The sequence below is a fragment of the Filicampus tigris genome, chromosome 19, assembly GCF_054856515.1.
Source record: "Filicampus tigris isolate MCC_2025a chromosome 19, RoL_Ftig_1.0, whole genome shotgun sequence".
In the NCBI taxonomy this organism is placed as follows: Eukaryota; Metazoa; Chordata; class Actinopteri; order Syngnathiformes; family Syngnathidae; genus Filicampus; species Filicampus tigris.
In genome coordinates this window covers 11941362-11964518 of record NC_141235.1, presented here as the reverse complement: position 1 = coordinate 11964518, position 23157 = coordinate 11941362, and the positions used below count along the sequence as shown (strand labels likewise).

At 38.6% G+C, this 23157-nt stretch overlaps 1 protein-coding gene and 1 pseudogene across 2 annotated transcripts in view; one reads left to right on the top strand and one right to left on the bottom strand.

The window, feature by feature from the left end:
- gas7b (growth arrest-specific 7b) overlaps positions 1 to 22860 on the bottom strand; it is a 50644-nt gene extending 27784 nt beyond the window's left edge. Inside the window, exons 1-2 of the mRNA XM_086016429.1 lie at positions 22463 to 22860; positions 8846 to 8963 (exon numbers count right to left, since the gene is read on the bottom strand). Of these exons, the coding sequence (XP_085872555.1) occupies positions 8846 to 8963; positions 22463 to 22642 (298 nt within the window). The 5' untranslated portion in view covers positions 22643 to 22860. The remainder of the gene's footprint in view (positions 1 to 8845; positions 8964 to 22462) is intronic.
- The window catches only part of LOC147129541 (uncharacterized), a 56217-nt pseudogene that overhangs the window by 13588 nt on the left and 19472 nt on the right, over positions 1 to 23157 (top strand). Inside the window, exons 2-4 of the transcript XR_015082526.1 lie at positions 19173 to 19416; positions 22050 to 22186; positions 22469 to 22612. The product of XR_015082526.1 is annotated as an uncharacterized LOC147129541 (transcript). The remainder of the gene's footprint in view (positions 1 to 19172; positions 19417 to 22049; positions 22187 to 22468; positions 22613 to 23157) is intronic.

Here is a 23157-nt window from a genome sequence, read left to right as displayed (position 1 = left end):
TTTTTTTTTCTTCTAAATTTCATGTTCCCATAGCGACATAATTGCCCCCAAAATTACAAATAAACTCCTACTGAAAATGAATGGGGCTGCAAAGTAGACAGTGCCACGTATTGATTTTTTTTATTATTGTTCCATTTTTTTAATCGTTAATGGCTGCTAGAGTTTGAGTCACCAGAAAAACACTTACGAAATTCTACAATCAACTCATCAGCCTGACAACACAAGTTCCTCTTGTTGCCTACAATTTAGTTGTTTTGTAACTGGTATTTTTGCTCAGGAAATCCCATACTTGTGCCACATACAAGTAATTTTGTACATTTTATTTCACTATAAGTGAGGAAAAGCCCACCAACTCTGACTGCAATGTATTTTTTCTAACATGTAGTTGATTGGACACTCTAAATTGCCTCTAGGTATGATTGTGAGTGTGGATGTTTGTTTGTCTCTGTGTGCCCTGCGATTGGCTGGCAACCAATTCGGGGTGTCCCCCGCCTACTGCCCGAAGACAGCCGGGTTAGGCTACAGCACTGCCGCGACCCTTGTGAGGATAAGCGGTATCGATAATGGATGGATGTAGTCAGAGTTAATATACACTTTTTTACCTGCTGTATTTCAGTCAGTTTGGCCCAACGCCGGTCCCCGAGGGCCCCTATGCAACATGTTTTAGATGTCTCCCTCCTCCAACACACCTGATTCAAATTATCAGCTCATCAGCAGCTCTGAGAAACCTGGTAACGATTCTAATCATTTGAATCAGGTGTGTTGGAGGAGGGCGACATCTAAAACACGCTGGATAGGGATTGGATAACCCTTCCCTAGTGGTTTCTGTACTCAGACTGACATATTGCTATAGGTTAACATAGCAACAGTTACCATGTTAGCATTTGATGTACTTTCTTTCACAATACTACCTGACCACAGGGCATAAAGTTAAATCCCTTTCTGTACTCAGAATGCTGTCTTGCTATATGTTAGTATACCAACCGTTAGCATTTTAGCAACAGTCATTCAAAATGGAGCCATTGTAAGACTACATTTTGCTAAGGGTAACGTTTAAAATAGTTCTCCAGGACAAGCCCAATTTGAACTAAATAATTCAAAAATGTGGATTTGATTTGCAAACCAGGCCTATTCAAAATGTCCTTGGAAATGTTTCAAGCATTATTTTTTCCATAATAGCCAATTAATTAGCATAATGTTTATATGCATGAGTATGAGCATGAGTTTATAGTTAGCCTGCAATGTAAGGGTGACCCATGTATTATTATTATCATTACACAGCTGAACTAATCAAGTTGGGCTACCAGGCAAAATGATTTCTACTCAGTTGAATGGGCACGGTGTTCGACTGGTTAGCAAGTCCGCCTCACAGTTCGGAGGTCGTGGGTTTGATCCCGGCTCTAAATTGGCCCTAGGTTTGATTGTGAATGTGAATGCTTGTTTGTCTCTGTGTGTCCTGCAATTGGCTGGGACCCAGTTTAGGTTGTATCCCGCCTACTGCCCGAAGACAGCTGGGATAGGCTCCAGCACGCCCGCGACCCTTGTGAGGATAAGCGGTATAAATAATGGATGGATGGACGGATGGATGACTAAAACACCTTTTTTTAAAGCCTGTCAGACTTATAAGTAACACAGTACCAGGAATAAATCTCATCAGATTTCCTTGACACCACCAAACTGAAGTTAAAAACATGTCAATCACTCTAAATTGCCGTAATTGACCTATGTATCATATGACTCAGTTCCTTCCAGCCTCTTTTGAGCCCTAAGAAGAGCCCTAATCATGCAGATTCAAAATATCAATGGCATCATGCAGCACATGAATAACCTTTTTCTCTTTGCATAAATCCGTTAAGAAATCCAAAAGTAGCAACTCAAGAGTGAGCATGATGTGATACAAGGATGGAGTGGCGGCTTATTGTCTACCAACCAGGTTATGTGAGAACATCCTGACTCCTAGTGGAAAAAGGAAGTCATCCAAGTTAGCTTCGACATGGCTATATAACAACCATCTGACAACCATCCCTTAGTCAATAGTCACCTCTGGTTTATACCCAGTGTCCTTGTTGCACTGCTGTATTTGAATTCATTTACACCAGAAACACAAAAGTTAAAACAACTGTAACATCTTGGGTGGGCCTCCTTAGAAGTCTGCCAAATGCCAGTTATGTTAGGAATGTAATCAAGATTTTTGTAAGGTTTACTACGTCACTGCTATGTTGTCATCATAAACATTAATATTATGTATATATATATATATATATATATATATATATATATATATATATATATATATATATATATATATATATATATATATAAATAAATGTAATTCCAAATATTAATATACACCAGTGTTTTTCAAAAGTTTTTAGGTCAAGGCACATTTCTTTCATTGAAAAAAATCCTGCGGCACACCACTAGCTGAAATTGTGAAAAGAAAAAAGAAAAGAAAAAGCTTATTTTAACAATGTTAAGTATTATATTGTTTAAATAAGCATTTTTTTAACATTGAAGAATGAAGTTATAGTATAACGTCTTGAATAGGAATGAAATAAACACAAAGAAAAATGTATTTTATGTTTCATATTGATACTTACTCAGTGTGAAACATGGCCCTGTTTGGATAAACATGCGTCACTAATTCGCTTGTTTCTAAACAAAGACAATTAGCTACCTGCTTCTGCTGCTGCTGCTACCTACTGGTATGGAAGAGTACTACAGCGTAGTAACTACATGATTATGCTGCCAGGCGCTACACCGCACAGGCACACAAATGAGATAATTTCCCACGGCACACCTGACCATATCACAGTGTGCCGCTGCACAGTGTTTGAAAAACACTTATATAGACAAATGTATCATAATTTCATTAGGACACAATATCATCTGTAAACATTACAAGAACCGGGGTGTAGGAATTCCATCGTGGATACTTTTTTCCCCTGACAAGGCCGAAGGGCCTCTCCCCAGTTGTTATATAAATGTTACATATTTAATAAATCACGTGACATGCCATGCATTTGATACCTGTACCTCAGTGAGGGCTACTATTACAAAAACACAATATAACAGCACACAACTGTGCCACGTACACCAGGTTGGGTAGGTCAGAACCAACATTTATCCAATAACATCACAAAACCATAATTTAAATACAATTCATCATACTCACCAGATATGCTGGCTATTTGATTTGATTTGATTATTTACTTGCTCCCTGGTGACAGTGTGCATTTATGAACGTTTGAATAGTTTAAAAACGTACCTGGTCCTGACTTTGCACAACGACATAAAACATTTTCATCATATTTAAGAATCAGCGCTACCATGAAAAAGATAGATTTGTTACTGCATTTTTTCGGGTAAGTTTAGAAAAATTATCTGCCTTACCTGTATTTTTCAAGTTTTGCTTAATTGTTTGATAGTAAATGGTAGGGCTGCACAATACTGGAAAAACATGCGATAGGCGATGTTTGTTGAATATAGCGATATTGTCGATGTTATTGCGATATTTAACATGTACCGAAAGAAATTACATTTTTATCATCAAATGAAAGAATTGCATATTTTTTTCATGCATGAAAATAAGCAAGCTCAATGTATCCTCAACTAATTAATTGTAATTACACTAGATAACTATTGGATAGCGAGGCACATTTAAGAATGCGTCTGACTGGTCAAATTCAGATAAAAGCATGCAATTCCATAAGAAACTTAATGCATGTCTTTGTGATATGCATATTGCATGGGCCAATATTGTGATATCCTTATTTTTTCGATATATTGTGCAACCTTAGTGAATGGTGCATATTTTTGTTGTCTGATTATCTGTGGTCTGACCGCAGCATGTACACTAGCCCACACACTTCCTTCTACACACTCATCGCCCATCATCTTTTTAATAGTTTTGTATGTAAAACATTTGTGAGCTTTTAGGGAAGCGCTACATAAAATGTGTTTAATAGTAATTCTGTTATTTTGTACTTTGCCTGTGAAACGACGCAACAAGTAGCATGTAGTTGAACCGCAAGAGTATAAGACAAAGATTAATTTAATCAGAGGACAAATAGCTTTTATATAGATTCAAATGAGTTTGAAAAAAAAGCCTACAAGTACAGTGGACAGAATCACAAAGTGCGCTTTGAGACTTGGTTATTTGCCTTGGTGCTGTTCATAGTTTCCCACTGGTCAGGCAGGGATGAGTGGAGGCTGTTAGAAGACTGCTGGTAAGAAGTGTAACACCCTGAACCCAGCAACACAGGAAGGGAAAAACCTACAAAACACAAGACCAGAACAAGGACACACTGCCCTCGCCTACGCATGTAGTTCCGTTACTATGGTAATGAGACGCACACACACAGGACAGTATCTGATCGTGCTGCATATCGCAGTGTAATGAAAAGGAGCCAGAGAAAATAGCAGCCATGCTATAAATGCTCATTGTTCAGTAAGAATGTAATCAGATAACAGTTGTAAATTTGAAAAGAAGTCCACACCTGCAGTGCAGTCACGGCTAAGAGTGTGTCTTAAGACTAAGCAAACAATTAACCCTTGTAGTTTTCTGGGACCTCAGAGTCCACTTCTGAAACACCACAGCAACACGTAGTTATACCCGTTAGAGATTGATCACACTGTATATAAGTTGTTAAAAAAATACTTCACTTTCTCTCAAGAAATGTTGACCAAATCTTTTTTTTGAGCCTATCATTCATGTCATGGGTGTTTTTTGTGTGAAGATTAGCTTTTCAAGTCATGCAAAGAAAAAACAGAACTGTTGGGTTTCCTCAGAATTAAAGAAAAACAAAACAAAAAACATATATCCATTCCATCCATTTCCTATACAGAAAAGCTGAGGCAGAGATTCAAACCCCAAACCTTAGAACTGTGATGCAGACGTGCTAACCACCAGAACAAAGGAAGTTTGAAATTAATTTTAAAGCAATCTTTCTCTCTTGAGAGTTCATGTAAACATTTAAGAATGTCCAATTTAGAGGGGAAAAAAAGTTATCAGTTCTTCTTGTTGTACAATGACAATTTACGGTAAAATATAACAAATGCACTTGAACCTCTTTAGTTAACCACATTTTTGGGAGATTTGTAAACAATTTTTACCATAAGCAAAAATGGAAACTGCCACGATCAAAAAAATATCTATTAATATCTATTAACAGTAGAGCCATTCTGTACTCGAGGTTGAAATTAAGATGGAGTTCCATTCGTACATTAGCGACATCACGAAACTGTTATACGTAAAACCGAACATTCCATTGTGTATCACTAACAAAGAAAAACAATAGTCAACTCAATTAAAATATCTAAGATATAAATGTTAAACAATCCAATGAACTGCACTGCTGCTATGTGTCGTGAATGGGATGTCGTCCAGCCTTTATTGAGATTAAGTTTCTATAAAAGTGAAAAGTCACAGTGCAACAGACCAATACATGTCCACTTAGGCATTGAAATTCCAGATGGACACTTTATCCAGAGAAAAGAACTTCTGGCCATGATACCTAACAGTATAATCCCATTCTAGAATCTTAAAAGAGAGCGAGTCTGGACTTTGTAAAACAATCTGACATTAGCACATTACGCAGCAAATTTCACGTGAGTGAAAGGAAAAGAGGATTAGGAGGAGTGACTCCTTACTGCCTGTGTCTGGGTTATGAGCCCTCGGCTAATTTTAGATCCAGTCTTGGCCACAATTTGACCACTGGAAACATGATCAGAGGCAAACAAGATGTGAACAGCTCTGTGGGAAAGTGGTTACACTCTGAGGTGACATCTAATCCACAGATGTGGTTACACTTTGAGAATGTACTATTACGCCTCAAGCAACAATAACCTGCATAGGATTACCTCTTTGAAGGTTTTTTTTTTTTTTTTTTCTAACCCCAGACAACGGAAAGCATTGATTTCTGTGGTGAAGTAGGGAGAACATCTATTTAATAATATTTATGGTTTCATCTATTTACTTTGGTGTTTACTAATGACCCAAAACAGAACAAGTTGCTAGGGAAACTGTCCCACAGAAGCAGCTGTGTCTTGATCTTTCTGTAAACTGTGGTCGAGGTGAACATCCTCAATTATAACAGCCAAGTCATGCACTGGTTTGCGTAATATTTTCTTGTTTGGGCATTTCAATTTAACCAAGCAATCACTCACGCCGCTACATCTAAACGTGACCTAAAATGTATTGTGAATACAACATTTGCATCATCTTTACAATATCAAAGGCACACCACTACATGATATTGTAACCATCTGTCAGGCTTCACGGTGAGTTCACTCAGGGACAGTAAAAGCAGGAAATGTTGGCGGAACACATTAACATGTCTCAACACCGGCGAGTCTTCGTGTGTTCAGGGACACAACGCATAATGATTGTGTTGATAGAAACTGCAGCATCAGCTAAATCATTGCCATCTTATTTAGTTTCCAGTTACCATGTTGTTAAGTTACTATGGGGAATGTGCGCAAGTTGTGAAATGACGATAAGTACTGTTTATTTTCTCTTAATTCTGTTCCGTTTTAATCAGCAAAGTTGCTGCCGTGACTGTTTGGAAAGAATCTGTTCAGGTACATACATGTACATCTACAGTTCAAAATCGTTCTGTAAATGTAGTAAATATCAAATTTTTCAACATAAAGGATGACTTCATGGGTTTCAGTGAAGATGATTAAAGTGACTTGTGATTTCAAACACAGGAAAAATGAAGATCAATAAATACAGTTTATTTTCTCTTTGTTCTGTTCCGTTTTAATCAGCAAAGTTGCAGTAACTTTTAACATTAACATTTTAAAAGGCACTGTTATAAAATAATCTATTCAGGTACATGCATGTACATTTACAGTTTAAAATTGTTCTGTAAATGCAATAAATATCAACTTTTTCAACATAGTTTTTTTCATTTTTTTTTTTTAAATAGAGTGGGTGCGGCTTATATAAAGGTGCGGCTTCTAGTCCGGAAAACCACCATTCGTCCCTTCTGACGAATCGTGGTTCAATACGTAACTTTCGTTTTTGTAGTTGAATCAAAGTTTTGAAATCAGTGAATAATCGTTTTATTCATAGTTTGAGTTTATTTGAAAAGAGGGACAACACATATTAATGAACATGTACATGTAAATATGCAAGATTATAGCCAAAGGCTAATTTCCATCTTTAGTCCCATCGGCAGGTTGATGTTAAAAACACAAGATAAAATGAATAGGGAAACAGTAGGTAAAAAACACAGGACATAGACAAACTTGACAAACTTGAGATGCATGCAATCTAGGCAGTGTTGTGATGACAATGTTGTTCATCCATCATAAAAGTGATTTCAAAAGAGTGATTCCAATCTCACTCAAAATAATTCAGATTATTATTTATTTCATAATTGTCCAGCCCTACTCTACAGCAGAGAATTAAAGTTCAAAATAAAACAACTCACTCAATCACTCACTCACTCCATACAATTCCTTAAACCGCTTACTCAGTTCAAAGACACAAGAGTCAAAAGAGTCCCAAGCTCCAGTTGACATTGGGTAAAAGCAGACAACATCCAGGACTGGCCAGCAGTCATTTGCAGAGCACATATACAGATGGACAATCATTCACACTCATATTCACACCATCACTGAGTGGGAACTAAACACATGCTGCCTGCACAGAAGTGAGGCAAGTGAACCACCACACCACCAGGGACTTTGAGATGAAACAAGTGGCTTCATTGATAAAACATGCAACCAACAAATAAACATCAGCAAGATCTTCTAGCTGTACAACACTCGCTCAGTGCTCCTGCTTTCTGTTTCAGCCTGACTGTTCAGGCAGCTGTGTCAAAATATAACAGCTAAGAAACAAGTACGGAACCAACTGCACCGCATCACTGATAGGAATCAGGAATGAGAATGAAACACGTAGCTAATAATACGAGTCAGTTACAGACATGCTAACTACTAACCTCCCATGCTGCCTGATCTTGGAACTGATGAATTCAATTGCAATATATTTGAGGCATCAACCAAAATGTCAAGTGAGATTACAAAACACATAAAAGTAAATGAGTTGTTGTAATAATTCTGTGATTTACACTGGATGAAAAATACACAGTAAAATGACAAGCTTCTTTTAGTTCCTCCACATGCTAAGTTTAAGTAATGTTAACAATATTAACAGTAGTGGAGCAACTTTGTTGCAATATTTACCAACTTTTCTGACCATGGTCTTTTTGTTAGAAACATTCTTATTTCCAGAATGGTGGCGCGAAGAGGTACATTTGCCCTGATAATAATCTGTGAGTCCTAACTAGGAATGGCTAATGTAAGAGTTTGCGGTTTGTTGATCAAAAGGCCAGGGCAGAAAATATAGAAAAAAATGATGCCCACTGTAGACATGCTTTTGTAAATTTTGATTAAATCTTGATATAATGTTCATTCTATGCTTATATATGCAAATTTAACGACTTCTAATAAATTAGTTAAACATTTTTATATCCTAATTATAACAACATACCATCCTGTGAAAAGCACTTCTGTTCATTTTTTTTCATTTGTTTTATTTTTATGTTAATGCGGTTTCTGCGTTACAAACATCCAATTACCAAGATTTTTTTCTATATTACAAAATTGGACGTGATTTTCACAGAACAGCGACAATATACTACTATATTCACACAAGTAGCAGTTTATTAATACAATACAATTTACTACTTGATTTATGAATACATGAAATTAATATTGAACACAGTTGTGGTTAGCATGTTGGCCTAGCCCCTAACAATCACTCCAGTTTCTCACGTCCATTTTGACATTTCAATTGCCGACCCCTGTCCTAAGGTGTTTCATGTGTTCATACCATTGCTTGTGGTGTTCACATAGTATCGCCGCCCTTGTGGAGACATGTAGCACTTCCAGTGAGGAGGCAGAGTGTCTCTCAGGTCCTCCATTGAAAGCTGACTTAGAGATGCTGTTCTCTATCAAAACAAGAATACGGAAGTTAAATAAGTGTCAGGATCTAAGATGCAATATAGTCAATGCAAATGTTAAAACCTCACAGGATCAAACAACACCAACAATGTTTAAGATAAAAAGGTTTGCATTTCCTCAAGCATTTCACTACCAGCAAGCAATGACATCAGAGCAAAGACACTCGTGCTGCCATGTCATTTACAAAGATAGCAAACCAGAATTTTAAAGTCAGCATATGTCCGTGCAACGCAAATGAACACAAGACAAATAGAAGGCAAACTTCATACATCTGCTAATGGTTAGCAGGAATACAGAATAGGAAGAAAGCGCCCATTGTAGAACACTGTAAAGATATTGTGCACAGATTTGGGACAGACACATGAAAGTCAAAATTTGGTCATCCATTCAACTCAAAGGGCTGGTTTGAAAATGTGCAGATATCATTGACAGTCCGTTAAATCCCACTGGTCTGTCCTGTCAAAGATTATCACCAACAAATCCCTCCAGAAGTATTGGAACAGTGGGGCCAACTTCTTTATTCATGCTGTTTACTGAAAATATTTGGTTTTAACATGAAATTATGAATAGGAGACAAAAGTCTATTGGCATAGATGGTAAAGTCTGGTGGTAATGGGCATACAGCATTTACTGTATTTGCGTTGTTCACCCCACAAATGAATATTCCCAAATAATTGGGCAGCACTTAAAAACAAACGTGCTTTCCAATGGTGTAAACTGTATGGGCAATAGATAGTGTATTGCTACAACACAGACAAAACCTACCACCGTTTTTAATTTTGTTTAACTGTTTCAACCAATATCATGAATAAATAAAATAAATAAAGTAGAAGATTGAGTGTACCCTATTTTCTAGTCTATAAGCCGCTACTTGTTTCCCACTATTTGAAACCTATAGCTTTTAATGTGACGTAGTTTATTTATGAATTTTGAAGAAGAAGTTGAAGTTTCAATGTGTAGCGGTGCACGGATGTTTAAGGAGCAATTGAGAGCGAAAAGAAGAATCTTGAGTTCAGTTTATAGGGAACGAGTGCCATAAATACACGCATCTCTGCAATTCCACCCCCATCTCTGCAGCGTGGTGAAGCTCGTCAGTGAAATTGCCTTTGGGGTGTTGTGGCTGCCAAAAGTCAACTGAAAAAGTAAACTTAGAAAATGTTCATTCTCTGTGTTATGATTAGTTGGTTTGGGGCTAACTCTGAGTAGTCTAACCCTATCATTATTTTGTAGTTGTATTTGATAACTGACCAGTAATTATGTGGTTTTACCACTGAATAGACATTGAAAGAAAATCACGCTTTGTCCTATCTATGATCTCTGTGTGTTCTAGCCAGGTTGCCTCAGCAACACTCCAGTGCTTTACTTCAACATCAATATTTATTAGGGCAAATGCAACTGTAAGTATTACATATGGATATAAACACAAACTGGCTCTGAGAAATAATAGCTTCATTACTTGAGGAAATGAAGTCATTATTTGTTGCTGCTTCTCTGAAACTAGAGAAACAAAGAACTGACCTGGTACCAAATGGCTTGTTGACTACTAACCCAAGACACACGTGAATTTTGAGTATTCTCCAACTACATCAGCAGTGTTTCTCTTAAATGGCAGGAGTAGTTATAAATTGCCCTTCATGTGCTTTTGAGAAATAGATGATCTGTTCTATTTCCAACCACGACAGTGAAAAAAAAAAATTAGTACTGCATATCTTGAGGAAAATCAGTCTTTCACATAATAAGCAAGATTCAGCCTGTTGCCTTTGGCTATAGCACAGACCACATTTAATTTTGATATTAACACCCCCAAGTCTTGAGTGAGAAGTAAATAAGCAATGTCTGTGTTTAACTGTCCCACTCCCATAGCAACAGCTCAGCCAATCAAGGACGTGCAGTCAGGGGAGACACAGTCACAGCCTCACCTGCATTAAAGAGTAAAGAAGTAAATAATGATTTAATAAAATGACATTCAATTTTAGTTCTCCTGTCTGTGCCCAATAGTGTTTCATTTTTTGACTCCAATAATGTCGATGGTTCCAGAGCCAAAATTGCTGAATTTGCACATTTCCTGTTCAAATACATGCAAAGTGCCGCAGCGAGCTGGCAAGCCTCACCTCACATTGTACGATCTGACTGGTAACTTACAAGTTCCTGTTTCTATCTCTCTTCACTTCTCCAATATGTTTTCAGACACTTTTAACATGCACCGCTCCGTAGTCAGGCTAATAATGTATTTAATCTTAGAGCATTACATTAGTTTTGCTGATCGTATAAAACAGGAGATGAAAAAGCGCCAAGTGAGGCAGACAGCACTCTGCCTCACCTCAGGTGGTTAAATTTTGACGAATAATCACCAGTATTGTTCTTCTATGCATTTCTGCCACTGGCAAAAACAGATGGTGGCCATCCGGTGGTGGTTTGAACAACATGGATATTATGCAGTAATTTTGAAGGTTATTGACATCTGACTCTCATTCTGTATTTATAAGAAGACTCAGTCTGATCTGGCTGGGTTTAAGTACCAGGATTGGACAAAACCGTGTGAGTAGTCCGACCCATACAACAGCATAAATAATGCATAATGAAAGATGAAGACTTTAGTGGTATCATGTCTTGGAGCATTCTTGTCCCAGCATATGCAACATTAAATAATGCAACATTCCAGATGGTTAACCTTCGATAATCCGTACTGCCTTTGGGTCCACATTCACAGCATGCCAGAGAAGCCTATGGCAGACAACATATACACACTTATCCATCTAGGCTACACAGACTGACGAGTAACCACAACAATAATGACTGCTGTGAGCAAGCACTGGATGCATTTTCACTCTTTCGTTTCTACAATTCTAATCAAAGTAACTTTTACTGAAAAAGCAATGGTCATAATAGCAGAAATGAAAAACTTGAAAAAAAAAAAGTAAGGCTAATGGGAACTAAATTGTAATCTCTTGAAATGTGATTTAATAAAGCACCCATTTTCCCATATGCGCTTGTAAATTCAGGAACCAAGGTTCCACTGTACTCCTTTAACATGTAAGACTTTAGATTGCACATGTTTTGTCCCAGTTCACATGCATAAGCATGGAGGTTGAATTAATGTCTCGAAAGTCGTTATGAACTTTGCAACTTGAAGGAATGTTGTAAAGTCAAAACAAATGCAATCTATTCAAAAGTTATATTGTTAAAAAAAAAAAAAAAAAAAAAAAAGAAAAACATGTTGAAGCTGCCAAAAAATATTAGGTTCATTGTTAGGACTGTCATGTGTCAAATTGTCTCAATCACATTGTTTTTTTTTTTTTTGTTTGTTTTTTTTTTTTGCGAAGTCCTATTTTGATTCTACTGACCTACTGACTAACAGCATGACAAAAATCTATTTGTTAATTGATGTCTACACATCTTTGTGTGATTTCAGTCAAATTGCGCCAGTTAACAACCACCCACATGGCACTGATATTTGATTTATTTGTATTTACATTGTTCTGCAATATTCATTGAATTTATTTTAAAAGCGTACATGGGAAGTAATGCCATGAGCCTCAAATTACATAACTGTATTTCTAAATAAAACAACGTAAACGAGAGACAGCCAAAAGAAAGCAGTTTAGAATGTGGAAGAGGAAAATAAATTTAAGAGATTCACTCAGCAGTGTGAGCTGAAGAGACGTTTTAGGAAGAGCTTTTTCTACAGAGAAAGCGGTTTATAATCACACATTGGCCACTGTCTGTGTGAATAGACCCCACAGCACTGCTGCTGCTAAGTCACAAACGTTTTGGGATTCAATTGTGAAAACAAAGTGGAATTCTCACTTTGAAATAAAGTACCAACAATATATTTAGCACTTTAAGTCATGTAAAAAAACACAAACTAGATTTAGGATTACTGTATTTGAAATTTGGATTACTGCATGTGCATTTTTACACAATGTTAATTGGTGCATGACCCATATTGATGTCTAAATATGTGATTCATTATAGTCATCATCATTCTATTACTCGTCATTATATTATTAGATTATTCATTATATTAAAACAGTTGTGGCTTTCAGAAATATAGAACAATTTAGAAAAACTTAAACATGAGAGCTCAATCAATATTAGTTGCATTCCACATGGAAAGATGAGACAAAAAAAATCCCTTCCAATCTTTAACAAACTAATCTCTTAGGGGAAGACTTTTTCCAAGATGTTGGAGTGTTTGTCAAAAATTTTGACCATTCATCAAGAAGAACATTTGTGAGGTCGGAGGTCATTGATCTTGGATCTCAGACTCCCAATTATTCCACCCCGGACTCATCCAAGCAGTTCCCACGAAGTAGGAAGCATATACAGTATATACAGTACTGTATAATTATGCAAGGTTCCAAATTTCCAGGACTAGTACCATGAAAGCTATATTTCAAAACAAATCCAAAGTAAAACTTTTCTCCTTCGAAGTCATTCCCTTTGAGTCAAACACAGTTTCACAGCCTTGTCATATAATGATGACGTGGCCCAATTGACATTGACGTAACCAGCTCTGAATAGGACTCCAACCTTGAGCAACAACTGAAGTTTTTCAAGCTTTTATTTCTCTGTGGTGACTCATGCCTTGATCAGCAGGTTAGTAATGTCTGAGGACAGACTTTGTGTGATTGTCCTGAAGAGGTGAATCACACCATCCCAACTGTCACCATCTGTGTCACCGATTCCATCCGTCACATGATTTTTTGGAAAGGACAGTCCCCCTGTCACTGGCTGTGTGGAGGAGGATGAATACGCAGACTCAGCAGTCCACGGCTACAACAGATTGGCGAACTAAATGAACAGGCAACACATACAATAGTTGACAGGTATGCATCGTACGTGAGTAAGCTGCATGGGTGCATGAAAAAAAAAAAGTCCTGTGAGTTGTTGCTGCAAACTGAACCCAAGCTCTGGGATTCCTAGTGGAACCATCTGGGCTTGGAAAGTTGAAAGTCTCTATGATAAGCCTGTTGACCTCTTATCCAGCAAGGGAGAGGATATTGCGTGGATACAGTATGTGAGCCACAAGTGAAAACAACAACTCTAGGATAGCTTTGGCACCGATTCTGACACCTCTTAAAATGATTTGCGTAGCCTTATGCTATAGTTGCTGTGGATGCATTGATTCAATATTGTTGAATGATAAAAGTACAGTATTTTCCGGACTCTAAGCTGCGACTTTTTTCATAGATTTTGAGCCATGCGGCTTATAGTCCAGTGCGGTTATTCTGTGGATTTTTCTTCCACCGCTCGGGGCGCTCTAACCGGAATGACAGTACAATTCAATACATTTTCCATTAACTATATGTGACTGCAGGTGGAGGAGTTCAACAGGTGAGGGCGCCATAGACTAGGTTATTGCATTCAGTGCTGTAATGCTTTGATTTTATGTTTTCCTAGAGGTCCCTGAAGTGCACATGAGTGCGATTGGCTGATGTTACGTCTGTTCTGTTGTTTCGATGTGAAATGCTATTGTTGATTTAGCATGTTGTGTGTTAGATTAGCTGACTTTATTAACATAAAACAAGACAGGTGCATATGTAGAATGTAGTGGAACAATAGATGGTGGAGTCTGGTGGACATTAGCTGACAAACTGGAGCGGCAGTCGGTAGTGAAATGAAGATAAGTACTGTTTATTTTCTCTTGGTTCTCTTCTGTTTTAATCAGCAACGTTGCTGCAGTGTTAAAAGGCACTGTTAGGAAAGAATCTGCTCAGGTACACACATGTACATTTACAGTTCATAATCGTTCTGTAAATACAAAAGTTTTCAGCATGGATAGGTGCGACTTATATAAAGGTGCGGTTTATTTACATGTTTTTTGTTTTGTTTTTCTTTTTGTTTTGTTTTTTCCAAACTGTTTTTGAAAATAGAGTGGTTGCGGCTTATATACCGGTGCGGCTTATAGCCCGGAAAATACGGTACTTGACATTGGCTTCAAATATCCGACTTACACGCCAAAAGCCTCCAGTTGATATTAAACACAATTCGTTCCTGGAACATTATTTTCCATAGAAAATAATTGAAATAAGGCCTGGTATGTTCATTGAAGACTCACATCTGTCCATAGGTGTAAATGTGAGAATAAATGTTTTTTGTTTTTTTTATATGTTCCCTGCAATTGGCTGGCAACCAGTCCAGGGTGTACTCAACGTCAGCTGGGATAGGCTCCAGCTCACCCACGACCCAAATGAGGACAAGTGCTATAAAGGGGGAAGGATTGTTTAATCTTGGGTGAAACTCATCATACCATAATTTAACTTTACTAATTTTTCAACTGTACAAACAAGTTTCTAAATATATTTTAAGGTCTTAATTAACTGTCAAAAATGTGTTCCACTTTTAATATTGCAATGCTAATACAAAAATGACAATACATTTGAAAAATAATTCAATTTTTAAACACACTTATTTCACAGGTGTAAGAATAAGTTAACACCTTTATCATGTAAAAATGCTTTTAAACACTCAGCCTTAACTGTGACCACATGTATAGTGTCGCACGATGACGAAATATTCAAAATGTGTGTGTGTTGGACGACGGGTCAAAGAAAAAATTTGAGTTGATCTCTTTAGGATTTTCCTGTTCATAAATGATTGTATTGATAGTAAAGTTCCCAGTGAATGTTGATACTACACTGTAGCTTGGGAGGAGCATGAAAGCAAAGGTGCGAAAGGGTTAGGGTAAGTTAAGGGAAGTATCTGTTTCCTATTTTTCCCTTTAGTAATGACACCATCTTCCCTTTCTGGGTCGCTAAAAAATTGCTGTAGTTGTGGCTAAAAAGGCGTGACTGTCCATTACTGTCAGCACAATCCGATGCTGATGAATAACTAAGGGATGAGCTCACCTCAGAAAAGTATATTGTATCACGTTTTGTAATAAACACATATCGTAAATATGGGCTAGGTAACATTAGATAGCACATTTGTTTTATCAAAAATTGACCAAACATTTGAGCTGCAAAATAATCAATGCAAGTGTGAGATGTTCACATTCTCCTATTAGGGGATGTTTTGGATGTTTTATTTGACACTAATGAGTGAAAATAGTTTGAAGGTTGAATATAGTTGAGTATGCCTGTTTTGTTAAAAATGGATCAATGTATTGTTTTGGTACACTGTACTAGCCAGTGAAAGTGTAATAAAATTAGTGGGGGGTATATCAGCGCATTAAATTGATTGAGCATGATTTTGGAGTGGCGCCGTATTGATGCTGGTGCACAGCCGTGTATGATGGCAATACGTACACCAACTTGAACCAGGCCGTGTTTGGTAACTCAAGGCTTCTCGTTAGTGCGACGAATGCAGATTCAAGTCTGTCAACCGCTTCACACGTGATGCAAACCCAAACCAGCTCAGCTAGGAACAACGATGACATTTAACTTGAGTTCAACTAAACTGCTGTGTTGGATTTCATTGCGCGTTTGCAGATTTTGCTGCGTCATAATGTCATAGGGTTTGCTGTTTATAAAAGACTTCACAAGCATTGCTTCGCTGTGTATTGTGAATCGCGTTGACTTCAGTTGTCCCATGTGTATTTCAGAGGCTTTTTTTTTTCTCTCCAAATAACATTATCACCATGCGAAAAAAATGCACGCGTCAGCTCAAAATCCAAGTTTGCTCAACATGACGACCAATCCAAAAACAAAGCTACACTCTCACACACACTCCCACACAGTCTCTGAGGGAGTCGTAACTCCATCATCACCATTGATATAAGCAGGCCGTGGTAGAGAATGTACTGTAACCACTCTTTGGATCACGGAGTTCCCAACTCCTTTGGGATCGCTCAGCAAGCGTTGAGACCTCGTGAAACATACAGCCGGGGAGAAATTTCTCACAGATACACTGAGCCACTAGCTGCCTGACCTAGACAGACAAATGTATCCAAGATATGACAGGATGGAGGATGGAGTGAATGAAGGAGGAAAAGAGAGAAGGGATAATAAGTACTTGGAAGGAGAAAGAACAACAAGTCTTTCGGACACTATCTTCATTTTGAGATTGTGTTACGCATTGGGGAAATGTGGGAGAAGGATGCACTTTCTCACACACACACACACTCTAAGACATTGACGCTGTACAGTGCGTGCGCACATATGCTCAGACTAACTGCCGGCATTGTCTGCTTAGGTCCTGTGCGCGTGTGTGCGTGCTCATGCGTGTGTAGGCTAGTCCTTACAGCTGACAATGACTACTTTGTAACCACTCATCTCACCCATTTACATTATGAGGATTATTAAAGCGCATAAATCTGTGTAAAAATCATAAATATTGCATATCGTCGCTGTCCCGTGAAAAACACTTATCTCCAATTTTGGAAACTTTTTTAAATTTTCACATTAATGCGATGTCTGTAACGCAGAAACACCATGTAAAAATAGGAAAATGGAAAAAAAATGGAGATAAGTGTTTTTCACATGACAGCGACGATATGGTGTGCTACCTGAATGGATTGCTGACAAAAATATTGGGACACCTTGGGGTGTGGTGGCCATTGGGGATTTCAGGAGATTCCCGAACGGCCAGTCCATTTCATGGCCAGTCGTCAAAACACCCTCTTCTTGGATGGTTTCCCAAACTCTGTTTTTTTTATCCTTCATAAAACCACTTCCTTTCTGTCAACTTTGCCTCTTAAAAATCATATTCCTTCCATCATACTTTCTATAGTGATGAGCGAAATGAAAATTTGCAGACAAGAATTAATCTCCCACATCTATAAGTTTGATCCCTGGTGCGCTGCTCAAAAGCAGAGATGGGCATTTTACTAAAATTTGCTGGTCCGTCAAACGTCAGCTGCCTAGGTACCCATCCGTCATTCGCAGGGCAAGGCATTCTGTCAGTAACACACTGACCCGTTTAGCCGGTGATTGACAAATGATGGGACACCTTTTAAAAAAGACGTAGTGACGATTAACGGAAAGGGGCTCCCAACTGTCAGTGTAGTGGTCATCCGTCACTGGCGGATGCCCATTTTTGGACGTTTTTTGGGGGATACAGACTGACGAACCAAGGGATTCTGACGGACTGACTACAATTCAGTTCGTCACAAAAAATTAGGTACCTGGCCGCTGACGGATGCCGAATGACGGACCAGCAAAATTTAGCAAAATGCCCTCCTAAGGTCATTCGTCAGCCCGTCATGTTTCATGACGAACTGAACTGTAATCGTCAGTTGGTCAGTCCGGCATTCAGTCCGTCCGTTAAGTCCATCTTAAGTCCGTCAATCGGTTGCTCCCAAAAACATCAGAAAAACGGACGACCCTCAGCAAGGAACTGACCTTTGCGGTTAGTCCACTTATACCCTGCCGTCAGTTGCTTAGGCTGTCATTTTTAAAAACTGTCCCGTCAATCGTCACCAAAACGGGTGTCCGTCAGTGACCGTTCTGTCAGTCTGACGGAATGCCCACCTCTGCAAAAGTGCATGAAAGTGCTTTGGATGTTGTTTAAAAGGGTATCATTTGTAGAGGGAAGGGCAGTTTTAGATATCGTACTTGCAATATTCCATCTGCCAAATTATTTTCAAGAGTACAGAATTGGGCAACCAATATAATAGATGTAGAAATGTCCACGAATCACTTGGAAGGCGGTACACTAATACACGCTTTCAAGTAGTCAAATAAATAGTACCGTTCATGGTAGTTATTTTAGCAGTAGTTAGTAGCATATTTTACATGCCCTTAAAAAACTCCAGAGATCATATTCCATTTGTATCATGAGGAATAGAATGGTAAAGCAAGGCCAAATGAAAATAACTATAATTACTCTGAGTGAGCTAATGTTTTTTTCAAAACACAACTCAAAATAGAAACAGTGACATGCCTCCAGTATAAGATTAAGTCTTAAAAAAGTTCATTTTGCCTCAAAAACCCCAAATTGGTAGCTAAAATGTCTCACAATTAAAAGCTTTCTGACCGTTACCACAACACAAAAGGCTTTTTCAGTTTGGAGCTGCTACGTGCTGGGAAGATGCACAGCAAATTGTTCCGAGGCCTCAGTGACAGTTTTACCGCAAGATATGCGAAAACCTCAAATGTATTCTGTAGTCGAAGCCCAGTTGGAAAGAGGGTATGTCACAGCCAAACAGCTGACATTTCACTGTCTTATGCATATTTACTGCATGTATGAGTGTGATGTCACAAATGACAGTATTTTGATGTGACGTAAGAACAGAGGGACTTTTTTTCTGCTAGGAAGCACCTGGCTGCCTGGCTTCTGGCTGCCCTACAGCACAGATCTGACGCCAGGAATTCCACGAAAGCCTGTGCGAGAAGCCCACTCCTCACTCTTCGGTTTCATCATAAACACAGCTGACACTCCAACTGAGAGAAGCAATTTGAGGGCCAAGTGGATCGACATACCTAACAGCTTGTTGCAAATTGCTTGAGTTCCCCTGGCAACATAACAATGTAATGACAGACTGTCATTCACACAAAGGTAAAATATATTGGCACATCATAAAAATGTGAGTATTGGTATATTAGAAAATCACCATAAATTCATTCCTTCATAATCTGTGCCGCTTTGATTGATTTAATTTGCCATCACAAAAGGTTTTGATGTAATTATCTACTGTAAATCCTCATAATGAAATGATTTCACATGAATGAGTAGGTGGTTCATGATGGTGTAATAAAACACCAACTAATGAGGTCTGTAATGCAAAGTGGATTTACATTGCATGGTTTGAGTGGCACAATGCCAATTATTTTGTTCTTAAATGGCAACATTTGAAAATGCATCGTGGCAGCATATACATATACAGTACAGTAAACTTTTTATTGCAGCCAAAACCCAGAAAGACAAAAGCAATAAATTGCAGATTTCTGCAATATAACAAGCACATATAGACTGATATGGGTTTTTTTCAAGGTCGATACTGATTATTAGTAGTGAAGTAGTTCGATATTTGGAGCCGATATTAATTTTCAGTAAAAAAGCTAAATATTAGCATCAAAAACAAAAAAAAGGGAGCAGCCAGGGTCGTCAGCATGACTTCAAAATTTAAATTGAAACGTAAACAATAGCTCCATATAGTTTAGGCTGATGCCGATACTCGTCAAAACGCCGAATATCGGCGCCGATAATTGGCCCGGCCGATAATCGGTCCATCCCTAATAACAAGTATTAGATACGGTTCACAAAAACATCTGCAATATAGCAGGATAAAGGTGAACCGCAATGTAGTCGGAAGCACTGTGCATTGATATACAGTAGTCAAAACCTGCAGCATAAATTTCGTCGTGATTTTGCCTTTACACACCACCAAAACGGATTTGAAATTATTCTAAATCAAGATGTGAAGTTTTGAAGCCAGGGATCCTGAAAATGGAAGGACTGTACTCAAATAAAATGGCTGTAATTGGTGAATGTAATACATCATATATTTTTGTTTAATTTCTAATCCATCGTTGAAATATTTTAAGGTATCATTAAAAATTCAGTCAGAGTCCAAATATTTCTTCACCTGACTGGATATATGTTATTAGACTAGAGTAGTACGTGGCAAACCATAGTTCTCATTCATTGAGGTTTTAACGGATATTGTTCTATAAAATGGGGAAGAAGCCTCTCTGGTTCAATGATATTTGTTTTAAGGTAATTTGCCTGCGCCTTACCGACTGTCATTGACCAATTCAAACAAATGAAGTATGTATGATGATGTCATTGAGGTTGTGTGGTTTTCAAAACTTCCATCATCTGCATGACGGAAGCAAACCGTTTCCCCTCTCCACAGTTAATTTAAGTTAGTTCCAACAAAAGGTGGGTGAGTCATTCAAAGGTGAAACTCAACTCAAACATCACAAATATCCAACCACAGTTTCAGTCAAAAATACTGTGAAAGCACGGAGACTGTGATAAGTCACACAAAGCAGCTCCTCTCATTCACTTTAGATGTGGCACACTCACAACTGTCAGGATATTACAGCATTTCACATGCGCCGTCTATGAAAATAGACCTCGGTGTCCCCACAGAGCCAGCCGGTGATCTTGCCAGGTAGTACTGCATCTATAGTACTTCCTCTTAAAAAAAATCAATTAAAAAAAAAAGACCATTGAAACAAGTTGTTTTTCGTGGGATTGTAGGGTTAAACGTGCAGCTGTCTATTACACTGAAAATTTGTTGTTGAATTTATTCAATTTGGTTGCATGGAATAAAACTATCACTGAAATCATTTTTAAGTAGACCCAGATGAGATTATTTTGTGCAACCACTTGACGAAATAAAATTGAGTAAATTCAACACCATTTGTAAATGAGTAAATTCAACATCAGTCCACACTAGTGTGGGGAAATGCCCGAATTTTGAGGGTAATTCCTCACAGTAACATCCATCCATCCATTATCTGTACCGCTTCTCCTCACAAGGGTCGCGGGGCGTGCTGGAGCCTATCCCAGCTGTCTTTGGGCAGTAGGCGGGGGACACCCTGAACTGGTTGCCAGCCAATCGCAGGGCACACAGAGACAAACATCCGCACTCACAATCACACCTAGGGGCAATTTAGAGTATCCAATCAACTTACCATGCATGTTTTTGGAATGTGGGAGGAAACCGGAGTGCCCGGAGAAAACCCACGCAGGCACGGGGAGAACATGCAAACTCCACACAGGGAGGCCGGAGCCGGGATCGAACCCACGACCTCTGAACTGTGAGGCGGACGTGCTAACCAGTCGACCACCGTGCCGCCCTTCACAGTAACATATTGGAGAAAAAAAAAAGAAAGAACTACAAAGTAGTTCATTTTTGGAGCTGTGAACTTAGTTCATTTTTTAATACATCAACTATGGACTGAACTAGTTCATTAAAAAAACGAACTGTCATCCCATGTTTTGTTTTGTCCATCCCCATGAGGTCTCTCCCATTTTAAAAATGAGTTCAGATGTTAAAAATCATTAAGGTTGTTTAGGCTGTTACTGGCAAAAAACAAAAACAAAAAAAAATCATGCATAACATGCAGTCACGCTGTGATGCGTTGCACATCTTGCACAAACATGCTCTGCAAACTGTCACTCATGTTGTCCAAAACTCCACCACGACATCACGCTCACGCGATCAAACTTAATTTCAGGGATACACTTTCAAGAAAGTGAGCGCCAGCAGCCAGTGCATTCACGCGCACTGAGAGGAGACCTGAGAATTTCATTGGAATGCGAGTGGAATGAGGAAGTGTGCGGCCACTCAGCAAGATGCCAGTCACTGGAAGAGGTTTGACCAAATCTGATAAACACAGCACGGGGAAACTATTCATCCGTGCATGCCTCAATGCTGCCTTTCTCTTTCGCTGCTCTATGACCATTTGTTAAATAAAACAGCCTAATTGAAATAACTACATTTTTATTCATGCAATATTTGACAGTTGTGATGCAAGTTTAGATAAGAAAGTCCCAATGTAAATGGTTGTGCATCGTGTGCTGTGTCTATCAGTGTGGGGCGTAGTTCCATATAAGAAAATGACTTAATCAATTAACTTCTAAATCTCACCTCCAGCACCTGGACATAACTTGAAGGAAACCATCCTCGGACTCCATCTTTCTCTCCTTCCCACCAGCCTCCGGGCAGAGACTGAACCACCTTGATCATCTCCCCGACTTCGAAGCTCAGTCCCTGCTGGTGCTGCTCTCCGCTGAACGGGTACAGAGTTTTGCAGTATGATCCAGACATCGCCCGGAAAAGTAAAACTTCTCAGACAAGCTGCCTGGTGACAATGTTGCTGGTGGTAAAAGTCCGCACCTCACAAAAGTACACGAATGAAACGTTGTCGTGAAACTTGTTGGAAGTAGATGAACAGGTTGTCGAGTGTCACTGGTCACCGTCAGTACGCCGCGCGCTGCTCTGCTTCTGCGGGATGCCTGAGCGCTCTGCTTGAGGCCATAAAGCTCAAGCGTCAAGGCGAGTGGAGGCAAGGGAAAGCAAACGGGAAACCACGGACTAATTCAAAATAAAAGCCGGAAACCAGGATCAAACTAAAAATAAACGCTTTTCGTTTTTCAATGTAAATACGACATAGTGTACAAAAAAGAGAGATATTTAAATCTATGTAAAAATAATAATACAATTTAAATAAAAAAAACGACAGTTTGCAGTTTCAAAACTGCTTGCAAGATTTGAATGTAGCCTCACTTCACTGGGGCTCCCGGCGCCCCTCGCGTCTCTGGCCAAAGCCACGCCCCATCACT